The following is a 23,681-nucleotide window of genomic DNA, read 5'->3' as shown; positions in this document are numbered from 1 at the left end:
TAGTATTTGTTGTTGTAGCGGCAACAGATATACACAATCTGTGAAAATTTCAGAGGTCTAGCTATAGCGGTTCTTGAAATACAGCCTGAAGACAGACAGACAGACGGACAGACATCGAAGTCTCAGTAATAGGGTCCCGTTTTTACCCTTTGGGCACGGAACCCTAGAAATATCAAGGTTGCTTACACGTCAATTGTCAAATTTTACCATACATGTGGGGAAATGGAAAGGTATTAAATTAATAGTCCCTTTTTGTTTTTCAATTTCGTCTTGTAAGAATTATATTTACAGGAAAACAATCCACCTTATCGCATTTAAATTAAAATAAACCAGATAAATCTTATAAAAATAAAGAAAAATAAAAACGGACCAAAGGGCTGTAATTTAAACCAGCTTCCTCGTTTGTTCGCCTTTAAATATGTATGTAAAGAATTATGAAAGTTCCAAATAAAATAAACGATGTTTAAGATAAACCTCGTTTTAATCAAAAAGCTATTTAATTTTGATCGTTTTGATTAAATTCGTACAAAGAGTTTTATGAATTCTTTGGGAAAACAAAGCCCTTTAGTGAAGTCAAAAATTCGGATATTTTTATCGACATTGACCAACTATTCTTATGAGAGACTTTATTCTGATAATCTGAAATGAGAAATTTTATTCTGATAATTTTTCCTTGAAGAGGCTTAATCCAGCTGGAATTTCAAGTTTCTTTCCCTTTTGGTTTTTCAATATAATCGCTGTGAACTTTTTGTGTGGTCGGCCGACCAAAGTGCATCAAAATTCAAGAGTACTTCATCTACGCTCCGGAGCGGACCACGTGCTTGAGAAGGCAAGCATCCTGCCCCTACAAAATCCAACGGGCTTGCTGCTACTGCAATTGCCTGAGGAGCAACCCCTGCTGACTATGGAACGGGTGAGTCGGGCATGATACGGATTCCGGAGTGTTTTTTTTTTTTTTGAGAACTTTGTATTATCCCGCAGGCAATTTAGCTATTTACACGCTATTGCCTTTCCAGATAGTTCATCTAAATTATTCATCTTAGGGCCTGTTTCACCACTTTCTGATAAAGTGCCTAATAGGCTCTTCACGACTTTTTTGACAGATTCTCCATACTTGATCTGTCAAGTTAATTGGTGGATAGCCTTATCAGGAAGTAGTGAAACAAGCCCTTATTATCTTTGTTGTGGCTGATGCCCCTTAAATACTATATTCGACTCACCTGTCATCCTGCAGATGTTTCAGCTCGCTGAGCTCCAACTCCCTCCTAAGGTTGGACAGCTCGCACAGCAGCATGTCCCTCTCCGACGAAACCTTCTCGAGTTCAGCCCGCAACCGGACCACCTCGTTAGTGAGATCCATCGTCGCCATGTTTATCGATAACTCGGTTATCGACTGTCGCACATCACTCGACTCGTTCGCGCATTTTAATCCTTTCCGCTGGTGCGTATCGACACGCGTTTCGGCTACATTTGATCTGAAACAATATATCGTGACGTTAGGGGTGTGAACTATCGATTTCGATACACAGGCAAGCGAGAAAGTTATCGTAAGTCGTAACCTATAAAACACTTTCCCCCTTACTAATAAACGCTGTATAAGCTTTGAATAGTTATATACATTGTTTTTTCTTCTTCAATCCAATTAAAAATGTCACTTGTGTGACAGGAACAAAACACTGTATCTTAAAATAATATCCATACTATTATTACTATAATAATATTATAAATGCGAAAGTGTGTCTGTCTGTCTGTCTGTCTGTTACCTTTTCACGCCCAAACCGGTTTTGCTGAAATTTGGCATAGAGATATTTACTTTGAGTCCCGGGAAAGGACATAGGATACTTTTTGTCCCGGAAAAATGTACGGTTCCCGCGCGATAAACGAGTTTTGGCGCAACGGAGTTGCGGGCGTCATCTAGTTTAAAATAAATGAAGAATTTTAGAACTAATGATGACCGAAGCAATAAAAAGTTTCTTACTGTTTAGTAACAGTAAGAAACTTTTTATTGCTTCGTAATTCTACGTAAGTTAGGTATGTAAAGTTCTTGTTTTATTCTCAGAAAAGTGTCCAGACAGACAAGGACATAATTTGTAGAACTATAATTATATAAACGTCTGTTTACAGAGTGCATTAATTTTAAAAATTTAGATAATATTATTTAAGTTTCATCAACTATATTTTAACCCCGCAAAATTATCAAACTATTGTTGCCGTAATTCCATTTTCCGCCTCGATAGGCACTGGCGTTATAATTGTCGTTATAACAATTGAATTAAGTGTTGTTTGGCTAACGTCGTGTGATATTAGCCCAATTGGGAATGAAATATTATGCATGGTACGAATTCTAGAATTGACTTCGAATTTCAAAAGGAATTCATTGATGTTTTCTTTAGGAGGTTTTCATTTCGTCAAGTATTTATTCGACCCCCTATGGTTAGATTAAGTAGAAAAACCTTTTTAAATTATTATAAGTTAAAGCTTATTATTACAAACAACGTAAAATAGCTCGAATAATTACGTAACATTTTCTGAGACGGCGCGGCCTCCACGACGTGATCTAGTTGGGAAGATTTGGCTGGACCCTTTGCACGCGACTGTACATGTAGTAAAACTGATCAACACTAAGTAACTAGCTAAAAGCCAAGCTTTTTGAGGGCTCGCGTCGTTTTTCTGCGTGGTAATAATCTTTAAGGCAGTTTATTTTTTAATAGTAACCAAAACTTGACAGTTCACTGACTGATGATAACACGTCTATGTGTGTGTACATGTAAATAATAATTTCTATGTTAAAGCACAAATCAATATGCGTCATAGTTTTTCCGTAAAGTATAACCACACAAATGACAGAAGTGCTCATGTTGTGGGATATAATAGGGCTCGCTTCGCTCGCCCTGATAAGACGTCCTGACGTGAGCGATCACGATTCAACGGCCGGCGCGGCTGCGAAGCGATTTTTCAGGTCCAGCGTCAGCTTTGCAAATACCCAAAAACTACATAAATATAATTACAGGTTACAGGTAACATAATTTAAAGTTAACGATATCCTACAGGTCGTGTACAATATAAATCAGAGGGTCGTAAGTTCACAATGTATTTCGAAAACATTTTTATTGACTTCACAGCTATGTGGTACTGAAAATGCTAGGGCGACAACATCCGTTACATAACGAGGACATTTTTTAATTTTACTAGCTGTCCCGGCAAACGTTGTTTTGCCATATAAAGTATTTCGCCCATATTATTTTATTGAAATGACCAAATAAGTATGGCACCATGGCAACGTCCATTGCTATCCCGTCGCACAAACAATGGTCGCCGTCAGTCTCGAGTTGTAATAATTTACTATTATTTATTCAATAAATGCACTTTATTCTTCTTTCTCAGACCCACTGGATATGCTATAAAATTAGGTTAAAATCAGTAAAGCCGTTTCGGAGGAGTATGGTAACTAACATTGTGACACGAGAATTTTATATTTAAGACTAGCTGTCTGTGAGCTTCGTGTCACTTTAAAACCTTCCCTGGACTTCTACGAATATTTTAAGACCAAAATCAGCCCAATCCGTCCAGCCGTTTCCGAGTTTTAGCGCGACTAACAAATTTGTAAATCCATTTTTATATATATAGATTAAGCTGTGTAGTATTTTAAAAACCTACGTATAATCTTTTGGCTGAGTCGATTATTAAAAATTATAACTATATATCTAAATAATATTACTATTTACTAGGACTTCACACTTTAGTAATTACATTAAGTACTAATACTTTGCACGTTTTGCATTTTGCATATTTTAGACATTCGTTTTATTAATTTTAACTCCGTCTGCCAACCAGGAAATACTTACATTTTTACATAATATAATATCTTAAACAAATTTACTTACTATATTTATTAATAAATAATATATAAGTACTATGCTAGCACGTTAATTTTGCATAAATATTTTAATAAACATAATATTTTGTGAGACAACAAGATTTTTTAGTCTTTTTAGATTTAGAATTAAAAAAAAATACTATTTAAACCGTAAACTGCATATTTTCAATGATAAATTATGTTTTTTCGACATTGTGAACATAGATCACAAGGATGATCACTTATCCTGTCTTCCAAATGAAACACGGTGGCCCTACTACAATAGGCCAACGATTTTAATAACAGGATGAAAATAACAAAGATTGTTATCATTGTTAAACCAGAGTCCAGACGTAGCTTCAGTACTTTATTCTCTTACATCTACTGGTTTTATTTTGCACTACGCGCTTCGCATGGTTTTTTCTTTATGAAATAAGGGGGCAAACGAGCAAACGGGTCACCTGATGGAAAGCAACTTCCGTCGCCCATGGACACTCGCAGCATCAGAAGAGCTGCAGGTGCGTTGCCGGCCTTTTAGAGGGAATAGGGTAATAGGGGAGGGTAGAGATGGGAAGGAAAGGAAATAGGGGAGGGTAGGGGATTGGGGCTCCGGTAAACTCTGAGTGAGTTTACCGGAGCTCGGCGAAACACAGCGCAAGCGCTGTTTCACGCCGGTTTTCTGTGAGAACGTGGTATTTCTCCGGTCGAGCCGGCCCATTCGTGCCGAAGCATGGCTCTCCCACGTATCATTATTAGAATTTTTATGGTTTATTTCTATTAGAATTTTCCCACTGGACAATATTAATTACGTGTGTTAAAACCGTAATAATTATAGCGTTAAATATGTTTTAGAATTTAGATTATCTTCTCAAATAGAATCTAGATAAAATTATTAACTAGTTAGGTACTTACCTTGCAGTCTGCAGATTTTGTATTTCAATTACATCAGGTGAAAGAATAGAAAATACCGACAGATTTAAAATAGATAGTGCCATCATTTGACGGCCTTTGACAAAAAGGCTGACAAGTAGCAACGCACCTGCAACTCTTCTGATGTTTAGTGTGTACATGGGCGACGATAGTTGCTTTCCGTCAGATGAGCAGTTTGCTCGTTTGCCCCTAAACTGAAGTTAAAATAATCGGCCAAGTGCGAGTCGGACTCGCTCACGAAGAGTTCCATACCCTTATAGAGCAAAAATAGGCCAAAATTTTTTTTCCTGGATAAAAAGTATTATTAAGTAGTAGTTCCCAAACGGGCATCAAGGACGTAGGTGTCAAAGCGGCCAAGCTGAACTGGGAGTGGGCGGGTCACGTTAGCCGCATGCATCCGCTGGGCAAGGGTCTCAACCGATTGGGCACCCGAAGATGGACGCCGCCGCCGAGGCCGGCCTAGAAAAAGGTGGCGTGACGAGCTGGAGGCATACCAGCCAGGCTGGCTATCGGTGGCGCAGGAGCGAGAACAGTGGAAGATCCTGGGGGAGGATTTTGCCCAGCAGTGGACACTATAGGCTAATAAAAAATAAAAATAAAAAAAGTATTATATTATGTCCTTTCCCGGGACTCAAAGTATCTCCATACCAAATTTCAGCACAATCGGTCCAGTGGTTTAGGCGTGAAGAGGTAACAGACAGACAGATAGACAGACAGACAGACACACTTTCGCATTTATAATATTAGTAAGGATTTGTAAAAAAAAAACATAAGTCTAGCTATAGCGGTTCTTAAGATACAGCCTGGAGACAGACAGACAGACGGACAGACGGACAGACAGACATCGAAGCCTTAGTAATAGCGTCCTGTTTTTACTCTTTGGGTACGGAACCCTAAAAATATCAATTACTATCTATATTCTATACCCTTTCGATATTAGCCAAATAAAACGTGCTTAGTAATGACGGACAATAAAATCTCTCTAGGTCCAATTAGAAAAGTCTCACGAAAACGATTACAGCAGTTATAATTTGGGGATTTCTGTCTGTCGCTTGAATAGTAATGACATGAGACAATAGTCGGATATCTATTATAGTCTACACACCTTTGGCCTTTATGTACACCACATTAAGTTCAATTTCGTAAAATTCTGAGATATAATAACTAAATGAAAACAATAAGCCAATTCGGCGGCGGCCAATTATTTTAGAAAGAAAGAAAGAAAGAAAGAAACTTTATTTGGTAAAACAGTAAAATATGTACAATACAAATAATCAATAACATTTCAAATACAAGTCTTACCAAATCGGCGCCTACTCAGCAGTTGCGAAGCACAGTTCGCAACGCTGGTTTTCAGTAAGCACCAAAGATAATATTAATTAACAATTTTAAACTAGTTGCCAGCAAATTCGTTGCGCCGCGCCGTAATTCGTTAAGTGTTAACCACGGGCGTAAAAATAACTATCCTATCATAGGTTAAACGATTTAAACCCATGTATCCTAATTCCTATTGTCATTTTCTGGGTCTCAAAGTATTCTCCATGTCTATGGATGTCCGATGACTTAAATTATAATACTATTCTAATCATTTTTAATATTGTAATTTGTTTTTTTTTTATGAAATAAGGGGGCAAACGAGCAAACGGGTCACCTGATGGAAAGCAACTTCCGTCGCCCATAGACACTAGCAGCATCAGCAGAGCTGCAGGTGCGTTGCCGGCCTTTTAAGGGGGAATAGGGTAATAGGGGAGGGTAGGGATGGGAAGGGAATAGGGGAGAGTAGGGAAGGGAATAGGGTAGGGAATTGGGCCTCCGGTAAACTCACTCTCTCGGCGAAGCACAGCGCAAGCGCTGTTTCACGCCGGTTTTCTGTGTAATCAATGTCTTATACTAATTTATGAACGTAAAAACCCTGAACAAAATTATCTAAAAAAAACTATTGATGTGACGTGACTACTTACGCCATCTCTGTTCGATTGTAGACACTATATTAGTAAACAACGCATCAGTTCGCACGACCCAACATAGATGTCGCTACAGAGAATAAAACTTACAGTACAGTAAGAATTTATAATACTTACATAAAATATAATGTACCATCGAGGAAGTTGATTCCTATGCAATTGATAGACCAACGTTATTTGGTCGAATATGTCAATTCAATGTTAATTGTGATCTGTCAGCTGGGTTTGACGTAACGCGACCAAACTACTTAGGTCCCCGATTTGCATAGGAATCAACTTCTCTGATGGTACATATAAATTTTATATGTACTATCAGAGTGTGTATGTGATCCGTATGTGATCATTTCATTTGAAACCTTCTTAATATTTTTCCCAGTATCAGCTATCAAAAACCTAACACGAACAACCTGATATAGTCACAGATTAAAACTGCTTTCATCTCCGATCCAGCAGAAATTACATCTGCACACGGAACGAGTGAAAAATCCAATCTCATCACCAATCTCACGAATCACACGATTCCAGAAGATTGAATTCCACCGTCGTCGGCGTCGTCGAAAATGGATTCTTTTGAACAAACACTGTTAAATGAAGACTTATGTGGATGAAGTGGATAACTAAAATTTTATAACATTACGACAATTATTAGGTACTTACCCATTTTTTCCCTTATAATTTAACAGACCTTGTAACTTATATACTATCATCTGGCTAATATATTCGGCTATACATAAAATCCATATTTTTCAATTTCAAATCATTTCCTGGACCCAAAGCCTCAATTTATGCAAAAAAACGAACATTTTCAAATTGTTAGTTACCCGCTTCATCTGACGTCTCCAACTATTAGGGATTCTGGGGCAACGGATAGCGACGTATCTACGTTTTATAGTTACGGGGAAATGGGAATACTAACACGTGATTTTATTACGATTCACGTTACGTAATTCAAGCTCAAGGCGGAACTTGAAAGCCGGGATACGGAAAGCTTTAAAAATCACGAGATGTGGCCTGCAACCAGTGGCGTAACTAAACCATGTAGGGCCTTTGGCAAATTGATGGAGCCCCATTAGTCAAAATTGTCGCGTAAAGGAGTGAGCCCATTGAGACGGGCCGTGCCGGGGCTCAGCGTGCTGGGGCTCATCGCTATAATCCGCCTCCATACAATTTGTATGGAAGCGGATGCGCGTATCGCACACTGTGTCGGGGCGCAGCGGATTTCCGTCAATGCGACAAGGCCCGGCAAGGCCCGACAAACCCGCTGCGCTCCGGCAACAATGTGACCACACTTCACATATAATATTTCCACTTTTTGGTAGATTTGAAGTCAAATGAATGACGATTTAGTAGTCCAAATTTTTTTGTAAATTTTAATAGAAGATTGATTTCATATAACAAATAATATAAAAAATTAAAATACATAATGAAGACAGTCCATATAAACATTTTAGTTACAACCACGTAGAATATTATGTACATTGATTAATAAAGATAGCTTTTCGGTAGATGCTGAAACACGGTCTAGTAGATTTTAATAGAATATATTTATCAACGTTTTTTATATATATCGAGTCACGAACTCACGAGTGATTTAAGAGCGGTCACACTGGAGCTATCCAAATTCCATAGTACTCAAAATCCGTCAATGCGATGCGACCCGGCCCGGCAATAGTGTGCTATAGGGCATTTTGCGCTGCGCTGTGCCCCGGCACGCGCCGGCAAACTGTGCGCGTACCTTTAATAATATATCATAAGGTACAATCAATGTATCAACTTATTTCTGAGCTTGAGGCCCTGCCACCCAATTGTTACGCCAGTGCCTACAACTTCATTTTCACAGAAATCAGACATTTTTACGAAACACAAAGTACCCTATATTTATTTTAGCAATTCAATGTATCTCTTTCAGTATCAAAATTTCATGAAAATCGACTATTAGAGAAAAGAGCTTCAAGATCTTACAGACAGGCACACTTTCTGATTTGAAGACAATATTATTATTTATCAAGCATATTTTGTAATTAGCCCAAAATCCAAATGACAACCGTTTCTGTTATGTTTGTGTGTCATATTACGCCCACGATCCTTTGTGAGGTCAAGAAATCATCATGACACTGTTTTTGCAAAGTATTTTCATAATGATATTAACTTTTGAATATGAGATATTACTGCAATGTTTTCACGATAGAGGCAGAACCAGCATAGACACTAGACCAGGGGTTCCCAAACTTATTTTTTCTACTGCCCACTTTGAGAACAAATTATGTCTTAGCGCCCCCATATCTAGATGAAATAAATCGCCCCCCAAGCCTCTACCATTTTTGTCTGGGACCCACACCCTTAAGACCTTCAGCGCCCACAAGGGGGCGTTATCGCCCACTTTGGGAAAGACTGCATTAGACAGTAAACAAAAACCTTTGTTCGACGTTTGCTAACGTTTCTGTCAATATTCTGATATGAAGTGAGCAACATGTCGGATTTAGGTCGGATTATTTACTGTATTATATGCTAGTAGGCAGTAGCGCCCACTGCTTCGACCTTTCCGTAATATTCCCTATCAGAGATTTATATTATGGCTAAAGTTACCCGCCCAGCTTGCCTAGCATACGCCAACGATATCTCTCTCTCTCGTTGGCGTATGCTAGGCGGGCTGGGCGGGCTGTTAGATATCTCTCATTCTCGAGATAATTAAAAACTACTCGTCTTATAACGTCAAAATCTTGACATTATCTCGACAAAACTCTATAAAATTGTGTTATTTCGATGATAGATCTACGCATGAAAAAATGATTGTCATGCTAGGGTCAATAGAGATGAAGAGACAAACCATCAAACATCGGGAAAATATGTAGAGTGAGATATCTCGTTGGCGTATGCTAGGCAGGCAGGTAGGTGTAATGCAAGAAACTTTCGAGTTACGTACTTGCACTTGGTTGGTTTTTATGACATTTTATGACAGCGAGTTTTGTTGTACTCTAATTCGATGTCCACTTCTTTCTCCGTCTTGCAAAAATATAGTTTAAAATGGCGCCCAAGTGCGATAGACGATAGTGCCGCGGACACAGTTAAAGTGTTGTTAAACCACACGGCGCATCGTAAAAGCGCCGCGAACGTGCACTTGGGCTGTATTAAAGTTTCATAGGCTTAACAGCGATAACACTCAGCACTCAAGGCTCTTGTTTATGAGTATCACAGGGCCAAGAAAGCCCTAAGACTAATTTACAGACCGTATAAAGCTAGTGGATGGTAAGAACGCGTTAAAAGTTTAAAACAAATTGGGTCTGTTATAGCCCTAGGGCGGCCACCAGTAGAAATGCGAAAGTATGGACAAACTGTGGAGATAAACTTAAGGTAGCGTTCCGATCTTTTTTCGTTCCCAAAAATTCAATTAAAATGCCACTTTATGATAGACTATAGTCCTAAAAATTCAAATAATATCCTACTTTATGACATAAGTCATAAAGTGGCATTTTAATTGAATTTTTTCGATCGTGATTGGCTGCGGTATAGATCGGAACGGCACCTTTAGTTTATGTCCGCAGTTTGTCTATACTTTCGCATTTCTACTGGTGGCCGTGCTAGGGCTACTGGTGAGTAATGAGTTCTCTTGCCTCTTTATATACTCAACACAGCTTCGCCGTAGAAAAAGTGAGTATTAGAATTCTGGCAGTCTTGTATGAAATTGCCTCCTTATACCCGACAACGTAGAAGGAAGTATTATGTTTCTGGCAGTATGGATATACGTAATAGCTCCCACACTGGTTGCGGTGACGGTGGCCGGTTTCATTGAAACCAGGCCAGCTACGCAGGAGTAATTTTATAGTGCCCAAGTGTGTGCGCAGTACACAAGATCACGCTCTATTCCTTTACTCTCATAACCCACTGGGACGGAAGACCGACACGACCGACGAGAAACCAGGCGCAGGACCGACTTTTTACATGCCCATCCGACGCATGGATCATCTTACTTGTCAGCAATCAGGTGATCAGCCTACAATGTCCAAACCAAACTTGTAAATAAGAATAACATGTTTCCAACGCGGGAATCGAACCCACAACCTCCGAGTCAAGAGCCGCGCTCTATACCAATAGAGCACGGAGGCGTTTGCGAGTTGATGGATATACATAGTATACGACTAACGCGTAGTATTTAAATGGACCGTTGTTACTTCCTTTCCTTAAATTCTATGCCTTTCTATGTTAAACACAAAAAAGCATGTTGCGAGATACAAGCCATAAAAGGTCCATCCATTCATCTTTGTCACGTGGTTTACCACGCACTCAAAAAGTTACATACAAAATATTTTGTCACTTAATAATAGGTTTCATGACTCGACTCATGCTTCGGATAATATTTTATTCATCTCAACTTTTCGATGTGTGATCTGATATACTATACTTTGTTATACTTTGTCACGTGGACTACTTACTAAAAGCACGTCTTAGTCACAAAAACTTTGTCATAATAATATGAGGTTAATTGCTACTTGCCTAGTGGTTACTGGTTAGTAAAATAGTCGTTCCTCTCAACTTTCCGACGTGTGATCTGATGAAGCTATTTAGTAATTTATGATGATATCGCTCGCGAGATCGCCTTTCTAGTTTCTACTGGCCGTGCGATTAGCTACAATGTATAAGTGGCGCAAATCCGATGACGATAAAAACTACATAATTCACATCTCATTACTGCACTCATCCTATGTCCGGTTTCTTTGGTTCTTTTGACGGGAGCGCTTTTGATTGGCTAAAGTTCTGACTTTCGCCAATAAAAAGAGCTAGTGATATTATTAACTGATCAATATTCTGATATTAACCAATCAAAAACGATGTAGATGAGATAAACACAATTGCACAAAACATCATAGACCAGGCAATAGTCAAGCAACAATCTAAAAAATATTGTATTTTCTTCTGATATAAATTTGATTATAGGATAGGTTTAAACTGGTATTACACCGTCAAAGGTATGCCAATAAACCGCCAGGCGCCAACAGTAACAAGGGCACACACAGGGTATGAATTATGAACACAAAGGTTGGCACTTCCTTGTTCATCACCAGACCCGCTGAATATGCATATAAAATTTGGTTAAAATCAGTAAAGTCGTTTCGGAGGAGTACGCGGCCTAACATGGTCACACAAGAATTTTATATATAAGATGTATCCACCTGCAATAGACACTCCATTTACACAAGAAACTCCAGGAGAAAACAACCTTAGCCATGGTACTGTGTCCATGATGCTCACTTGTACTTGGTACCACCTATTTTCATGCTGCTGGATATAAATAAATAATGTTTAATATCATTTAATCCGTCCACCATCGCAGCTATAAACGTTACGAGTTACGACCGAGCGGTAAACACGCTGGACAGTCGTTTACTTGTCTTTAATACGATTTACGGACTTTCTCCGTAAACATACGAGTAACGCCGTTTGTGGTCCGAGGACCAAGTTCATATACCCATGGTAAAAAAATTATTAATACTTAATAATATAATAATATCTATGGACGCTTCACACCTGCACGTCAGTCTGGCCCCGTGCTAAGTACCTGAGGGATTTGTGTTACGGGACAACGGATATATATTTAAAACTTTTTATACTATACATATATTTAAGATTTTTATTATATGATACAAATATTTAATACACATCCATGACCACATTGAAAAACTTTTTGTTCCGTCGGCGGGATTCGTATCCGCTACCCCCGGCTTGAGCTAACAACAGCCCACCAACTGAGCCACAGTGGTCGCCAGATTTTTTATTTATTTCTGAATAGAATTTGAAACAGATGCTTTCAGAACGTTGCGTTGATGCTACTGGTGCCTACCACAGGTTCGGGAACTAACCCGGCGAGAAGAACCGGCGTAAGAAACTCGCACGGAGCCTACTTTTTACCAAAAAAGTAAGAAAAAATTCATTAAAAAAAACAGTGAGTTATTAGCATTTTCAGGGTTTATATTATGTAAATTCTATTATTGGCATATTTCGTTATATTTTCAAACAAAATAAAGGTGGTAATAATGGAATGGCTGCCTACAATTGGGTAGCTTGCCCTACTACTTCTTTCTTCTCGGTTTCCTCTAAAGGAGGGATAAGCTAGTAGTCATCTGGCTTTTTCGAGGAAAGGCGGTCTTTAAAAAACATATTATTATCGAAAACCCCTCTCCATTTTGTTGCATTTGAGACATTGATATACAAAAACCCATTTGAGACGTAGAGTTTGGGTAAGTTCCCTAAGTAAACAAAGCTTCAATGATTTTTTTTCTTTGTGTCAAAGTGAAACCAAAACAAAATTGAGAGGACCGTCATCCTTCGTGAATAGTGAGCACTGTCACTTGTAGGGTGACCACGAATATCAGTTGGCAGTTGGCACCCAAGTAGGACATGACATCCTTACAAATATGATTGAAATTGAAAAATATAATATATAATATAAACATAATATTATATAAGACAAAAGTAGTCATGAATCATGATTACCTCAATAAAATTTGTACCAACGTAGGTAATTTCGCCAGAATCCAAAATTGCCTAAAATTATTCTTCTATCAAAGGCAATTAAAACAGTATTATAATAACTCATATCCACTCGGCATAACCATAAGATATTATATTCATATCATATGATGAAATATGAGACAAAAAACAAAGGCCACATCGCAATTATTAGGTAAGTATGTTTTAATAGCTATCATTAATAATTAATAATAATAATATGATGGATTTCCTGTCGCATATTATTATGTTAAGAAACCTACAACATACCTATGTAGTATGAGTTTAATAATAGCCTATTGCTATACTTCAGAAATTGAATCAAATAATTAATATTACTTATAATTTAACTTATGAAGTAATAAGTTTTACAATTATTTAGAGTGTAATATGCCGCGTTAGTAACATACCATCAGTACCCTTCCTCATACTGTGCAAACAGTACATATTAACCAATTTTTTTTTTCATACTCAAATCCAAATCCAATACAATTGACACAAGTGACGTCACAAGGACAGGTCCCACATTATCGGGCGCGTGTGGCCACCGCGGGCTTCACTTTTACTCGCATACCTAATGCATAGTAAAGCGCGTTTCACTCGGCACGCTCGGAGCATACCGTAGTCTGTACTCTATGGCGCCGGCGTAGGACGATAGTTATGGTACAGTTAGATGCAAATTTTGGAACGGAGTTCCTTATCGCGCGTTCGGCGTAAAGGGGGCTAGACAGAACGATATTTGACCTCGACACTTCTTTATTAGTACCTGCATGGTAGGGGCAGAGGGCGTTCAAAGTATTCCTGTGCGTCAATAGATGGGGTTTTTTAATATTTTTAGTGTAAGTATAAATTATGTATATATACAGGTTTTTGAACATAAGAAATAACTTCGTAAGTAAGTCTCCATCACTACTCTACCATTGGGCATTGGTCTCTGTTAAAGAATAAAAGAGAAGTGGAACTACGGACGACAACATTTGTTATGTAGTCGTAGTCATTTCTTCCACTCTTTTTTATACAACAAAATTTTTGCCTTTTTCTATGAAATTTCACAGACTTGCGAGTACTCCATCCATTCAAATGCATCCATTACACATGCCATTTAATGAGCATTTATGAGCATTATGAGCTCTTAAATCCATTCACTTTACGTCCTTATACAGTCAGATAAGGACGTAAAAAGAATGGATTTAAGAGCTCATGATAGAGGCCCAGTAAATTCTGCCAGCGACCATCGTCAAGTATAACACAATTAACGTTGACCTCAGCTGGCGCTGCCCAATTACAGCATTGATTTACGATTAGGACGTGAAATTCACGTTAAGTAATCATCAATTACCTTTACATTAATGTGGGCAGCGTACAAACCTACAAGCGGCGATCCATTTTACAAAATAATTAGTAAGAAATGTTTCCTATTGAAGTTACTTGCATAATTAACTTGGCCATAAAATTGAGGTTTTGTTCTTACATATTGTATTATTTGATGGCGTTAATAGCAATAATATTCTGTTAATTATGTAAAAATCGGGTGTTTCTGTGTTGTTAAGTATGAAATATCTCCGCAAAATTTTATAATGGATAGGTAATCATGCTAATCAATATGAGAAAAGTAAAGCCCAAAATATAATTTTTATTCACGATTTACTATCATGACAAACCTCAAATTTTTACTAGACAGAACCACGTCTATCAAAATCAGCTAATAACAATTTTATCGGCAAATCCACTTGCGAACGTCATGAAAAATCGTTACTCCTATCGTACAACCATTTTACACGCTTTCAGGATATGAATATTATATTATTTAATCTTTCCATCTTCTCTCACTATTGGCACTTATTTCTATGTGTTTTTATGAAACACCCTCCGCAGCTAGCGACACTTATTCATAGAAATAAAACCAGTAGTGTCGCGACGACACATCGTCTGCTGCAACTTCATGCAGCCGGCTTCCAACTTGACTGGTAGAGAATGCCATTTGGCATTACGTCCGCCTTACCAACCGTACCAACATGGTGCAAAAAGTATAAATAAATAAATAAAAAACTTGAGATGTGTCAAGGGACACCCGAATGGAACGAAGTTAATTCTTATGTTCAAAAAACATGTATAAGTACATATTATACGCACAAAAAATTATTTAAAAAAACGCCACCTTTGACGCCCAGGAATACTATAAACGCCCTCTGCCCCTACTATGCAGGTAGTAATAAAAAAGTGTCGTTACAACTTTTTCAGTCTAGCCCAAGGCGCAACGCGCGATAAGGTACTTCGTTTCAATAAATAATATTTTTTCTGCATCTGACTGTATCTTGCACGTTGCAAATTATTCAATGGGTGAACCGTGGCGTGGGCTTATAATCACCGGCCTCACTATAACCTTCACACAATTATTTCATTAATTTGGTAGCGAATTGACCACTGGCAATGCGTAAATCGTAATACGTAGAACTTTATTTCTGAATTTTGATAGGGAACGTGCTATAAGTACAGGCCAAGTTAATAATCAGGTTTAAGATTCATAATTCACATTGGCAACACCAGTTCGCAGCACCGTTCTTGAACACGTTCCCTGCAAGAGTAGAAGGGATGTTTTTACTTCATACACCTTCCTCTCATTTCATTATTATAAGAGTCCCAACACCCAAGACAGTTAACTTGTCCTCGGTATTAAAGGGTGTTTAGAACCTTTTTACCGAAGGTCAGACAGGTTAGAAATATTAAAATAATAACATTGACGTTTGGCCGAGTCGTATTTTGTATTGTCACTTTTCTTTAAGAAATTAGTATTCATAAGCTCCTTGTAAACATATTTTTAATATATTATTATCCAGTTGAAGTTAAAATGGTCTAGTTATTTGGCCCCAATACAACAAGCGGATTCTAAACAAAGGGTCTTCGTGGTTAGAAGATGACTTTCAGTGTACTGACCACAATGTGACCAAGTGTTACCACAATTTTCCACCACTGCATGTATGCAGTGGTGGAAAATTGTGGTAAAGCAATAGTTTCCTTGTCGAGTTTACTGTTTACCACAGTGTTCTTTCTCAAAGTGTGCTCGCCGGAACTCTTGGGCTCATTCAAAAATTGTGTTTAGAAATGAAATCACATACCAGCATGGAGACATGGGGGTCCGTCGAAAATGCCACTTCTTAAAAGGGTTCCGCCACCAAAAAAGTTTAAGAACCGTTGGTTTACCAAATACGATATACTTAACCAAAGGCCCTGACATCAAGATGGAACGAAGTTATAAAAAAAAACATAATGAAGAGTACCGCCACCCCATCCAGCTAAAAAAATTCAAATTTCCCGCCATAGAGGAATGGTACAGTTTTAAATTTCCCGCCAGTTGACATCATTACCACATCAACGCCCTCTTCGTACTTCACGGGTACTAAAATAAGTGTCGGTCAAAAAGTGTCGTTACAACTTTTTCCGTCTAGCCCCCTTTCGCAACGCGCGAACTTCGTTCCGACAAGAAAACAACAACTCAACAATATCAATATCTTAATAACATAACAGTAAATTATTATGTCGTATCAACTCTATCATACTATCTGCAGCTATCTGATTCAACCGTGTCCCTCTACATTGGCAAAGCGCCAAAACGTCGTATCCTAATATCAGTAATAAACGAAGTTACAAACAAACAAACAAATACAATAAGCTTACACACGTAAATATGCGTATAAGGGTAAACACATTACAGTTTCAAAACGAGGCACATGGACTAAGATAGGGATTCCCAAATGTTTTGTAATGGACCACTAAACATCTGGCATGACACGTTACGTAGAATAGTCACTTTGATATTCCGTATAATAAAGAGAGTAGGCCACGGGAAAGGATATAAGGCTACTTTATAACGCTAAAACGCGTGTATTGGACATATTTTGGGGGCGTTTAGCCTCTGAAACTATTTTGATAATACATATTTTTAAAGTAGATACTTTGAGTCCCGGGAAAGGACATAGGATACTTTTTATCCCTGAAAGATATCCCGTGTACGGTTCCCGCGCGACGGATTTTTGCCCAACAAAGTTTCGGGCATCAGCTAGTTAGATATAGATGGGAAAATGCCCAGGCTTTTTGGGCATTATATATATATTTTTTTCCCATTTCACTAGGGTAAACAAAGTTACCCCCTTGAGACGGCCGAGTCCATTGCACCGAGTTCCAGATAGAGCCGTGATGCGCATGGTGCTCCTGCAGATCACGCCCAGAGTTAGGGGGTTTTCGACCAAAACAGGGGCAAAATAGGGGGAAAAAATATTTGTGTGTGCTTTTCTAGGCCACCTCGCGGGGCGACCTAGAAAAGCCTGCATGTTTTGATGAGTCTGGAGTTTACCAACGGTGGTCACAGACAACCGTTGGTAAAGTTGCGGTGGGTTGATCGTGCCCGTGATTGTGCCTAAGCGGGGAGCGGAGCACCATGGGGTTTTACTGGGTTGTTCCTCGGAGAGTCCCACATACCCCGGCCGATGTCCCCAATCCGCCGGGGATGCGTTTATGCATTTCCCCATGTTAAAAAAGGGTAAACAAAGTTGCGGGCAAAATCAAGTCAACTCATACAATAAAGGGAATCGTTTTAACAACATTAAGTAGATTCACTTATCAACGGCTGCCGCCGCTCCCGTTGACAATAAATGTCTGTCCTAATTTTGACAACAATTAAATTAATTTCGCGAGCTCTCGGAGAAAATACGCGAAGAGGAAATTCGTTTTCGGTGCGATGCTTTTCGATAATTTCGTAGCTGAATATGTTTATATGTAAAATTCATAACAGATTTATTAAAAACGTCTACATTACATACTTACATTCACACCTCATACATACATACAAAATACAGACTTTTTGTTGCACTTAATTTACTGCTTACTTCATGCCTTTAAATATGTTTTTGACCTAAGCACAGAATAGATATTAGTACAAGACCTTAGCAGAAAAAAATGGCACATTCAAAAGAAAAATTTACCTTCATATGGGCGAAGTTGCGTTGAGAAATTTAGGAGAGAAACCTTAGGCTTCTGATAGACGAGCGGCACTTGTCGACGGCTGCCGTCGGCACGTGCCGTCGACAAGTGCCCTTCGTCTGTAAGCGCTCTTAGTTTAAATTTTATAATGTAAATTAATTATCGCTAATTGAAACCAAGTTCCTTATCGCATGTTGCGAAAGGGGGCTAGACGAAAAGTTGTAACGACACAAAAGTGTCGTGTGTCGCGTCACATACGAAATTGTGTGTCGTCTCTCTCTGTCTCTCTCTCTCTCTCTCTCGCATTGAACAGTGTGGTGTAGCGTTTTTTTTTTGTTGAGTGTTACAGGTTTCTTGTACATAAGAAATAACTTCGTTCCATCCGGGTGTCCCTTGACACCTCTCAAGTTTTTTTATAAATGTGTAAGGTTATATTCTGTCTGTCCATCTCTTACCTTTTAATGTTGTAAAGTCTCCCTTTAGGAGACGGGACAGGACATAGGATAGTTTTTGTTATTGCGGAAATATGTACGGTTGTCTATAATGGTTGTCTGATAATATGTAGTTGTTATCAGACAACCATTATGCATCGATAAGCTCTGGTGTCAGAAAGTATGTTAACACGGCAAACTAAATAGAGTCAGGCGTCGAAGTTAGGTCTTACTTAGTGTTTAAGACCTAAGTCTAGAGTAATTAAATCACAACCTCGTGGTTCTGATTTAATTACTAGCTCTCTTACTTACTGAGTAACTTAGCTCGTGCTAAGTTACTCGTACTTAACTAACACTTAACGAAGTAGCGGTTAAGCTTATTCAAGTGTTTAAATAATGATACTCTACTAGCTGTCCCGGCAAAAGTTGTTTTGCCATAAAAGTATTTTCCCCGTTTTCCTGCTTTTCTCTTAATGTTTTTTGTGATTTTTTTTCTATAGACCCCACGGAGCCCGAGACCTTTCCAACGAATGCAAAACCGTGGAAATCGGTTTGTGCGTTCTAGAATTATAGCGTCAGGAAGGAAAACCCGACTTATTTTTATATATATATGATTGCATGAAGTTCTTTCTGTTTATTTGAGCATACACTTTTAACTTTTATCGTTATTTCCATAAAGTTAAGCTTAAAATTTCTTGTTAGTAGAGAAATAGGTCATGGGCTGAGTAGTATCAAAAACATAGTTTAAGTCTTAAGAATGATTTTTTTAAATATTTTGTCTAAACATTAAGAGGCGTCAGGATGCTTGTTACTAGTTCAGGAACTAACCAAGAATCGTAATAAACAAACACACGCCATCTTTTGCCAAAAAAATTATTGAAATTAAGTAGGTATTGATAATATACTTGGATCCCCTGTAGCACAGAATAGATAATAGTACAAGTACCTGTAGGCTTAGATATCCCATCAAAAACATTTCTTGTAAAATGTTACCGAGACATATTGTGTATTTTAGATATCAATAAAATCTATAAAGTATTAGAGCTATTCAATTGAGACTTTGTATGTTTAATTAGTCTATTATTGACATCATATCCTGATAAAATGGTACATCGGAAACCAACTCTATGAAGTTTCAAAAAAACGACGAAACACTTCGAGAAAAGGTAGGTACTTAGGTAGTGCCCTTGCGCTTCGCTTGGCTCGTCTCGGCGGGGGCACGACCGTGCCCCCAGATCACCAGTCTCAGAAACCTAATATCTATTGTAGTAGTATTAAAAGGGAGTTAGTAGAGTATTATTGGTGAGGCTGGAGGTGGGTGTAGGAACTATTATGTATTCACCGCCCAAACCATACACGTTCCCAGATAGGTCGCGGTTCATCGAGCTTGGAAAGTACGGTCAGTAGAAAAAAAAGCGTATATTTGTTTGTTTTAACCCAAATAGGGGAAATCCAAATGGCAGGCTTTCGGCAGTTCATAGCCCTATAGGCCTTTCGCCATAAAGCCCCCACAGAGAAGATCCTGTAGCAGCAGGCGCTCGCTATATGTATATACTAGTTGTTGCCCGCGACTTCGTCCGCGTGGACTTCAGTTTATAGCGCGCGATGTCAACAAAATTGGTGTCAAAAGCTTTTATAAAAAAACCCTGGTACCCCTTAAATCAATACAGCTGTGCAGTGTGCACACAATAAGTATTTCCTTTTTTTATATTAAACTTTATATTTTATGCCAAATTTTAAAGCTTATTTAGCCCTCCAATTACACAACTTTACCCATAAACTATTTATCATTGATAGATTTAAGGTTACGTCACTGCACAGATAAAGTACTGAGTTATTTAATACCGTAGAATAGATATAACAATCGAAAAAAATCGAAACTTAAATGTAAGATGATACCACGTCTTATAGAAATACTTTTTAGCAAGAGTCAGCGCGATGTAGAAGACGCACGGCGCCATCTATTATGAATATTTTTTTGAAAAAAATTACGACCCTTACAACCCTTTTTTCCAGTAAAAAAGTAGCCTATGTCCTTTCTCAGGCTTTAGACTATCTGTATACAAAATTTCATTACAATCGGTTCGGAAGTTTTGGCGTTTGGCTTGAAAGCGAGACTGACAGACAGACAGACAGAGATACTTTTGGCGTTTGGCTTGAAAGCGAGACTGACAGACAGACAGACAGACAGAGATACTTTCGCATTTATAATATTAGTATAGATTATGTGCACACTGCACAGCTGTTTTTGGGTATTTTGATTAATTAAGGGCCGCGCTACACCGGAATGGCGCTGCCATGCGAGGCGAGCACTTTCAGCGCTGCCATTCCGGTGTAGCGCGGCCCTAAGAGGGGTACCACTTACCAGGGTTTTAAAAAGTTTTTAAATTTGACACAAATTTTGTTGACACCGCGCGTTATAAACTAAAGTCCACGCAGACGATGTCGCGGGCAACAGCTAGTTATGAATAAAAACAATATTATATAGTAAAGTAGGTATGATTAGTTCTGTTACAATAATAAAGTAAAAAATAAAACGCCATCTGTTTTCATATATTAGAATTAAAATGTTGATTGCATTGATATATTTTCTGGATGGAATATAGGCCAACGCCTAACACGGTACACTCGAGCTCCTTTATTTTAGAGCGCCTTCTGTTGTCAACTTGTCACAATGAAATGCAGTAGAAGTTCTATAGATTGATTATTATTATACCAAGTGATTATATTATTAAACATAATATTCTAACGTATTAAAAACTATAAACAAAAACATACTAACTAATAAGTATGATTAGTTCTATGTTACAATAAAGTAAAAAATAAAACGCCATCTGTTGAATCGTATTAGAACTAAAATGTTCATTGCATCGATATATTTCTGGATTTTTTATAATGTTATACATAAAATATGTTTAAGATTTTTGAAATTTTATTTTAATACACATCCAAGACCCAGGAACATTGAAAACTTTTTGTTCCGCCTGCGGGACTCGAACCCAGGACCCCCGGGATGAGCGCTGGCCACGCGCAATGCGAATTCATTTTCATCGATATTTTTATGGAAATAAGATGTATGGGAGCCCTCCTTAAAAAATAATTTTATTTTGTTTTTAGTATCTGTTGTTATAGCGGCAACATATATACACAATCTGTGAAAATTTCAGATGTCTAGCTATAGCGGTTCTTGAGTTACAGCCTCGAATCGAAGTCTCAGTAATAGGGTCCCGTTTTTATCCTTTGGGTACGGAACCCTAAAAACGGTAACGAACATGTAGGTATTAAGACAATATAGCCCGGCCGGCATAGTACTTATATTATATTATGCCGGGAATCTTTTTCATTAAAATATAAAACTTATTGTATTATATTTTAATGAAAAAGATTTCTTGGTAATATTTTACCAATGACTGTGATGCAGGAATTATTATTCCTGAATCACTTGGCGTTTTTAACGCACTTCCAAAAAGGAGGAGGTTATAAATATGTTCGGCTGTGGATATTTTGTGGACAGTCGGGTAAAAATTATTCAAAATATTAATATTTTGCGACACATAATATTTAATACATTGCGATTTGCGACTGATGCAGATGATGACATACTGTTTTAATAATTTGAGCGGTATGAGTTTGAGTAAGCGAAAAATTAACTAAACTAATGACGAATATTGATTAATAATAAAATCCAGAACGAGCTTACAGAAAGTAAATTGTGATTTGTCTATTCAGATATTAAAATTTTATCTGAGCGACTACATTATTGTGAGCGACTGGAAATATAGAGAGGGCAACTTCAACCTAACACCTTTTTCCCATACGAACGTATTCCCCAATTTCCTCCCTGGATAAAAATATTTTTTTATACAATATTCGGATCTGTGAAAGCTATGCCTCTACGTTCGATTTTTTTTAATTAACTAATACATAAACAATATGACCCTTCAAAAATCGCAAAAAATGAATGTTCCGTACCCACTACCCCGCCAATCAACCGACCATAAAACGAAAGATATTTAAGGTAAAATAAAAACGTAGAGGCATAGACTCAACTTTTCTGAAGATATTAAAAAAAAAAAATTAGATAGGCTCTATTTTGAAGGAGGAATCAGAGGAATACGTTACCTCGATTTACTGCATCTGTCTCTATCACAATACACGTGCCGGCGCGGGGTGAAGCGTGATGGCAATAGTTTCTTCGTTCAAATTTTACTGTATTAGCGTTTCCTCTAAAGATAGATTCGATTTTTCTATAAAGTATGCTTGCTACGTACATGCTCGATTTTGAAGCTGAAACCTCAATTCATCACATATTTTTGACCGAAAAACTATGGTTCTAAAAGGAATAGCCTTTTAGAACCATCGGACTTTATATACGTAACTGCCAACTGGTTCTGATGAAACAATATGTAAAGGAACCTCATTTAGTCAATTTTCGCTGCCAACTCTACATCGTACACAAACGCGACAACTGACCCGCAACCAACACAGGTTCTTCCAATACAAACGATTTAGAACAAGTGTATCATGAATTGCGACCAACTTTTAAACAATAGAAAATGATTCAAAGGAGGATGTTTTTAAATATATGGAGTCTGGTCCAAATTTCAACCACTAACGAGACCTATATGGTAAAATTGTCTACTAGATACTGAATCATTATAACCAGACCGCAATCAAAAATACCCTGTCAGTGAATGTTATGGCTGGCTGGCTGACTAAGGAGGTATTATATAATATACTAGCGACCCGCCCCGGCGTGGCACGGGTATAAAATACCTATATAGCCACTGAAAAAAATTATTAAAATCGATAGCCTATCATCCTTCACGTGGTCTACTTCTTATCTGTGCCAAATAACAAAAATTGCTCTACTAGTTCGCGAGATAAGCCCTTTCGAATAATTTTCCTCGTTTTTTCCACATTCTCCTGTTAGTCTTAGCGTGATAAAATATAACCTCTAGCCTTCTTCAATAAATGGGCTATCTAACACTGAAATAATTTTTCAAGTCTGACCAGTAG

The 23,681-nt window shown here is 38.0% G+C and overlaps 1 protein-coding gene across 4 annotated transcripts in view; it reads right to left on the bottom strand.

Annotated features, from left to right (window-relative positions):
- LOC121736812 (IQ motif and SEC7 domain-containing protein 1) overlaps positions 1 to 23,681 on the bottom strand; it is a 232,103-nt gene that overhangs the window by 118,079 nt on the left and 90,343 nt on the right. For all 4 annotated transcript variants that reach the window (XM_042128215.1, XM_042128216.1, XM_042128222.1 and 1 more), the window contains exon 3: positions 1,221 to 1,475. In XM_042128215.1, coding sequence (XP_041984149.1) covers positions 1,221 to 1,369 — 149 coding nt within the window. In that variant the 5' untranslated portion in view covers positions 1,370 to 1,475. The remainder of the gene's footprint in view (positions 1 to 1,220; positions 1,476 to 23,681) is intronic.

Source organism: Aricia agestis, chromosome 19, assembly GCF_905147365.1.
Source record: "Aricia agestis chromosome 19, ilAriAges1.1, whole genome shotgun sequence".
NCBI classification, from domain to species: Eukaryota; Metazoa; Arthropoda; class Insecta; order Lepidoptera; family Lycaenidae; genus Aricia; species Aricia agestis.
The sequence above is the reverse complement of the archived record's forward strand: the minus strand, read 5'-3'. Positions and strand labels throughout refer to the sequence as shown.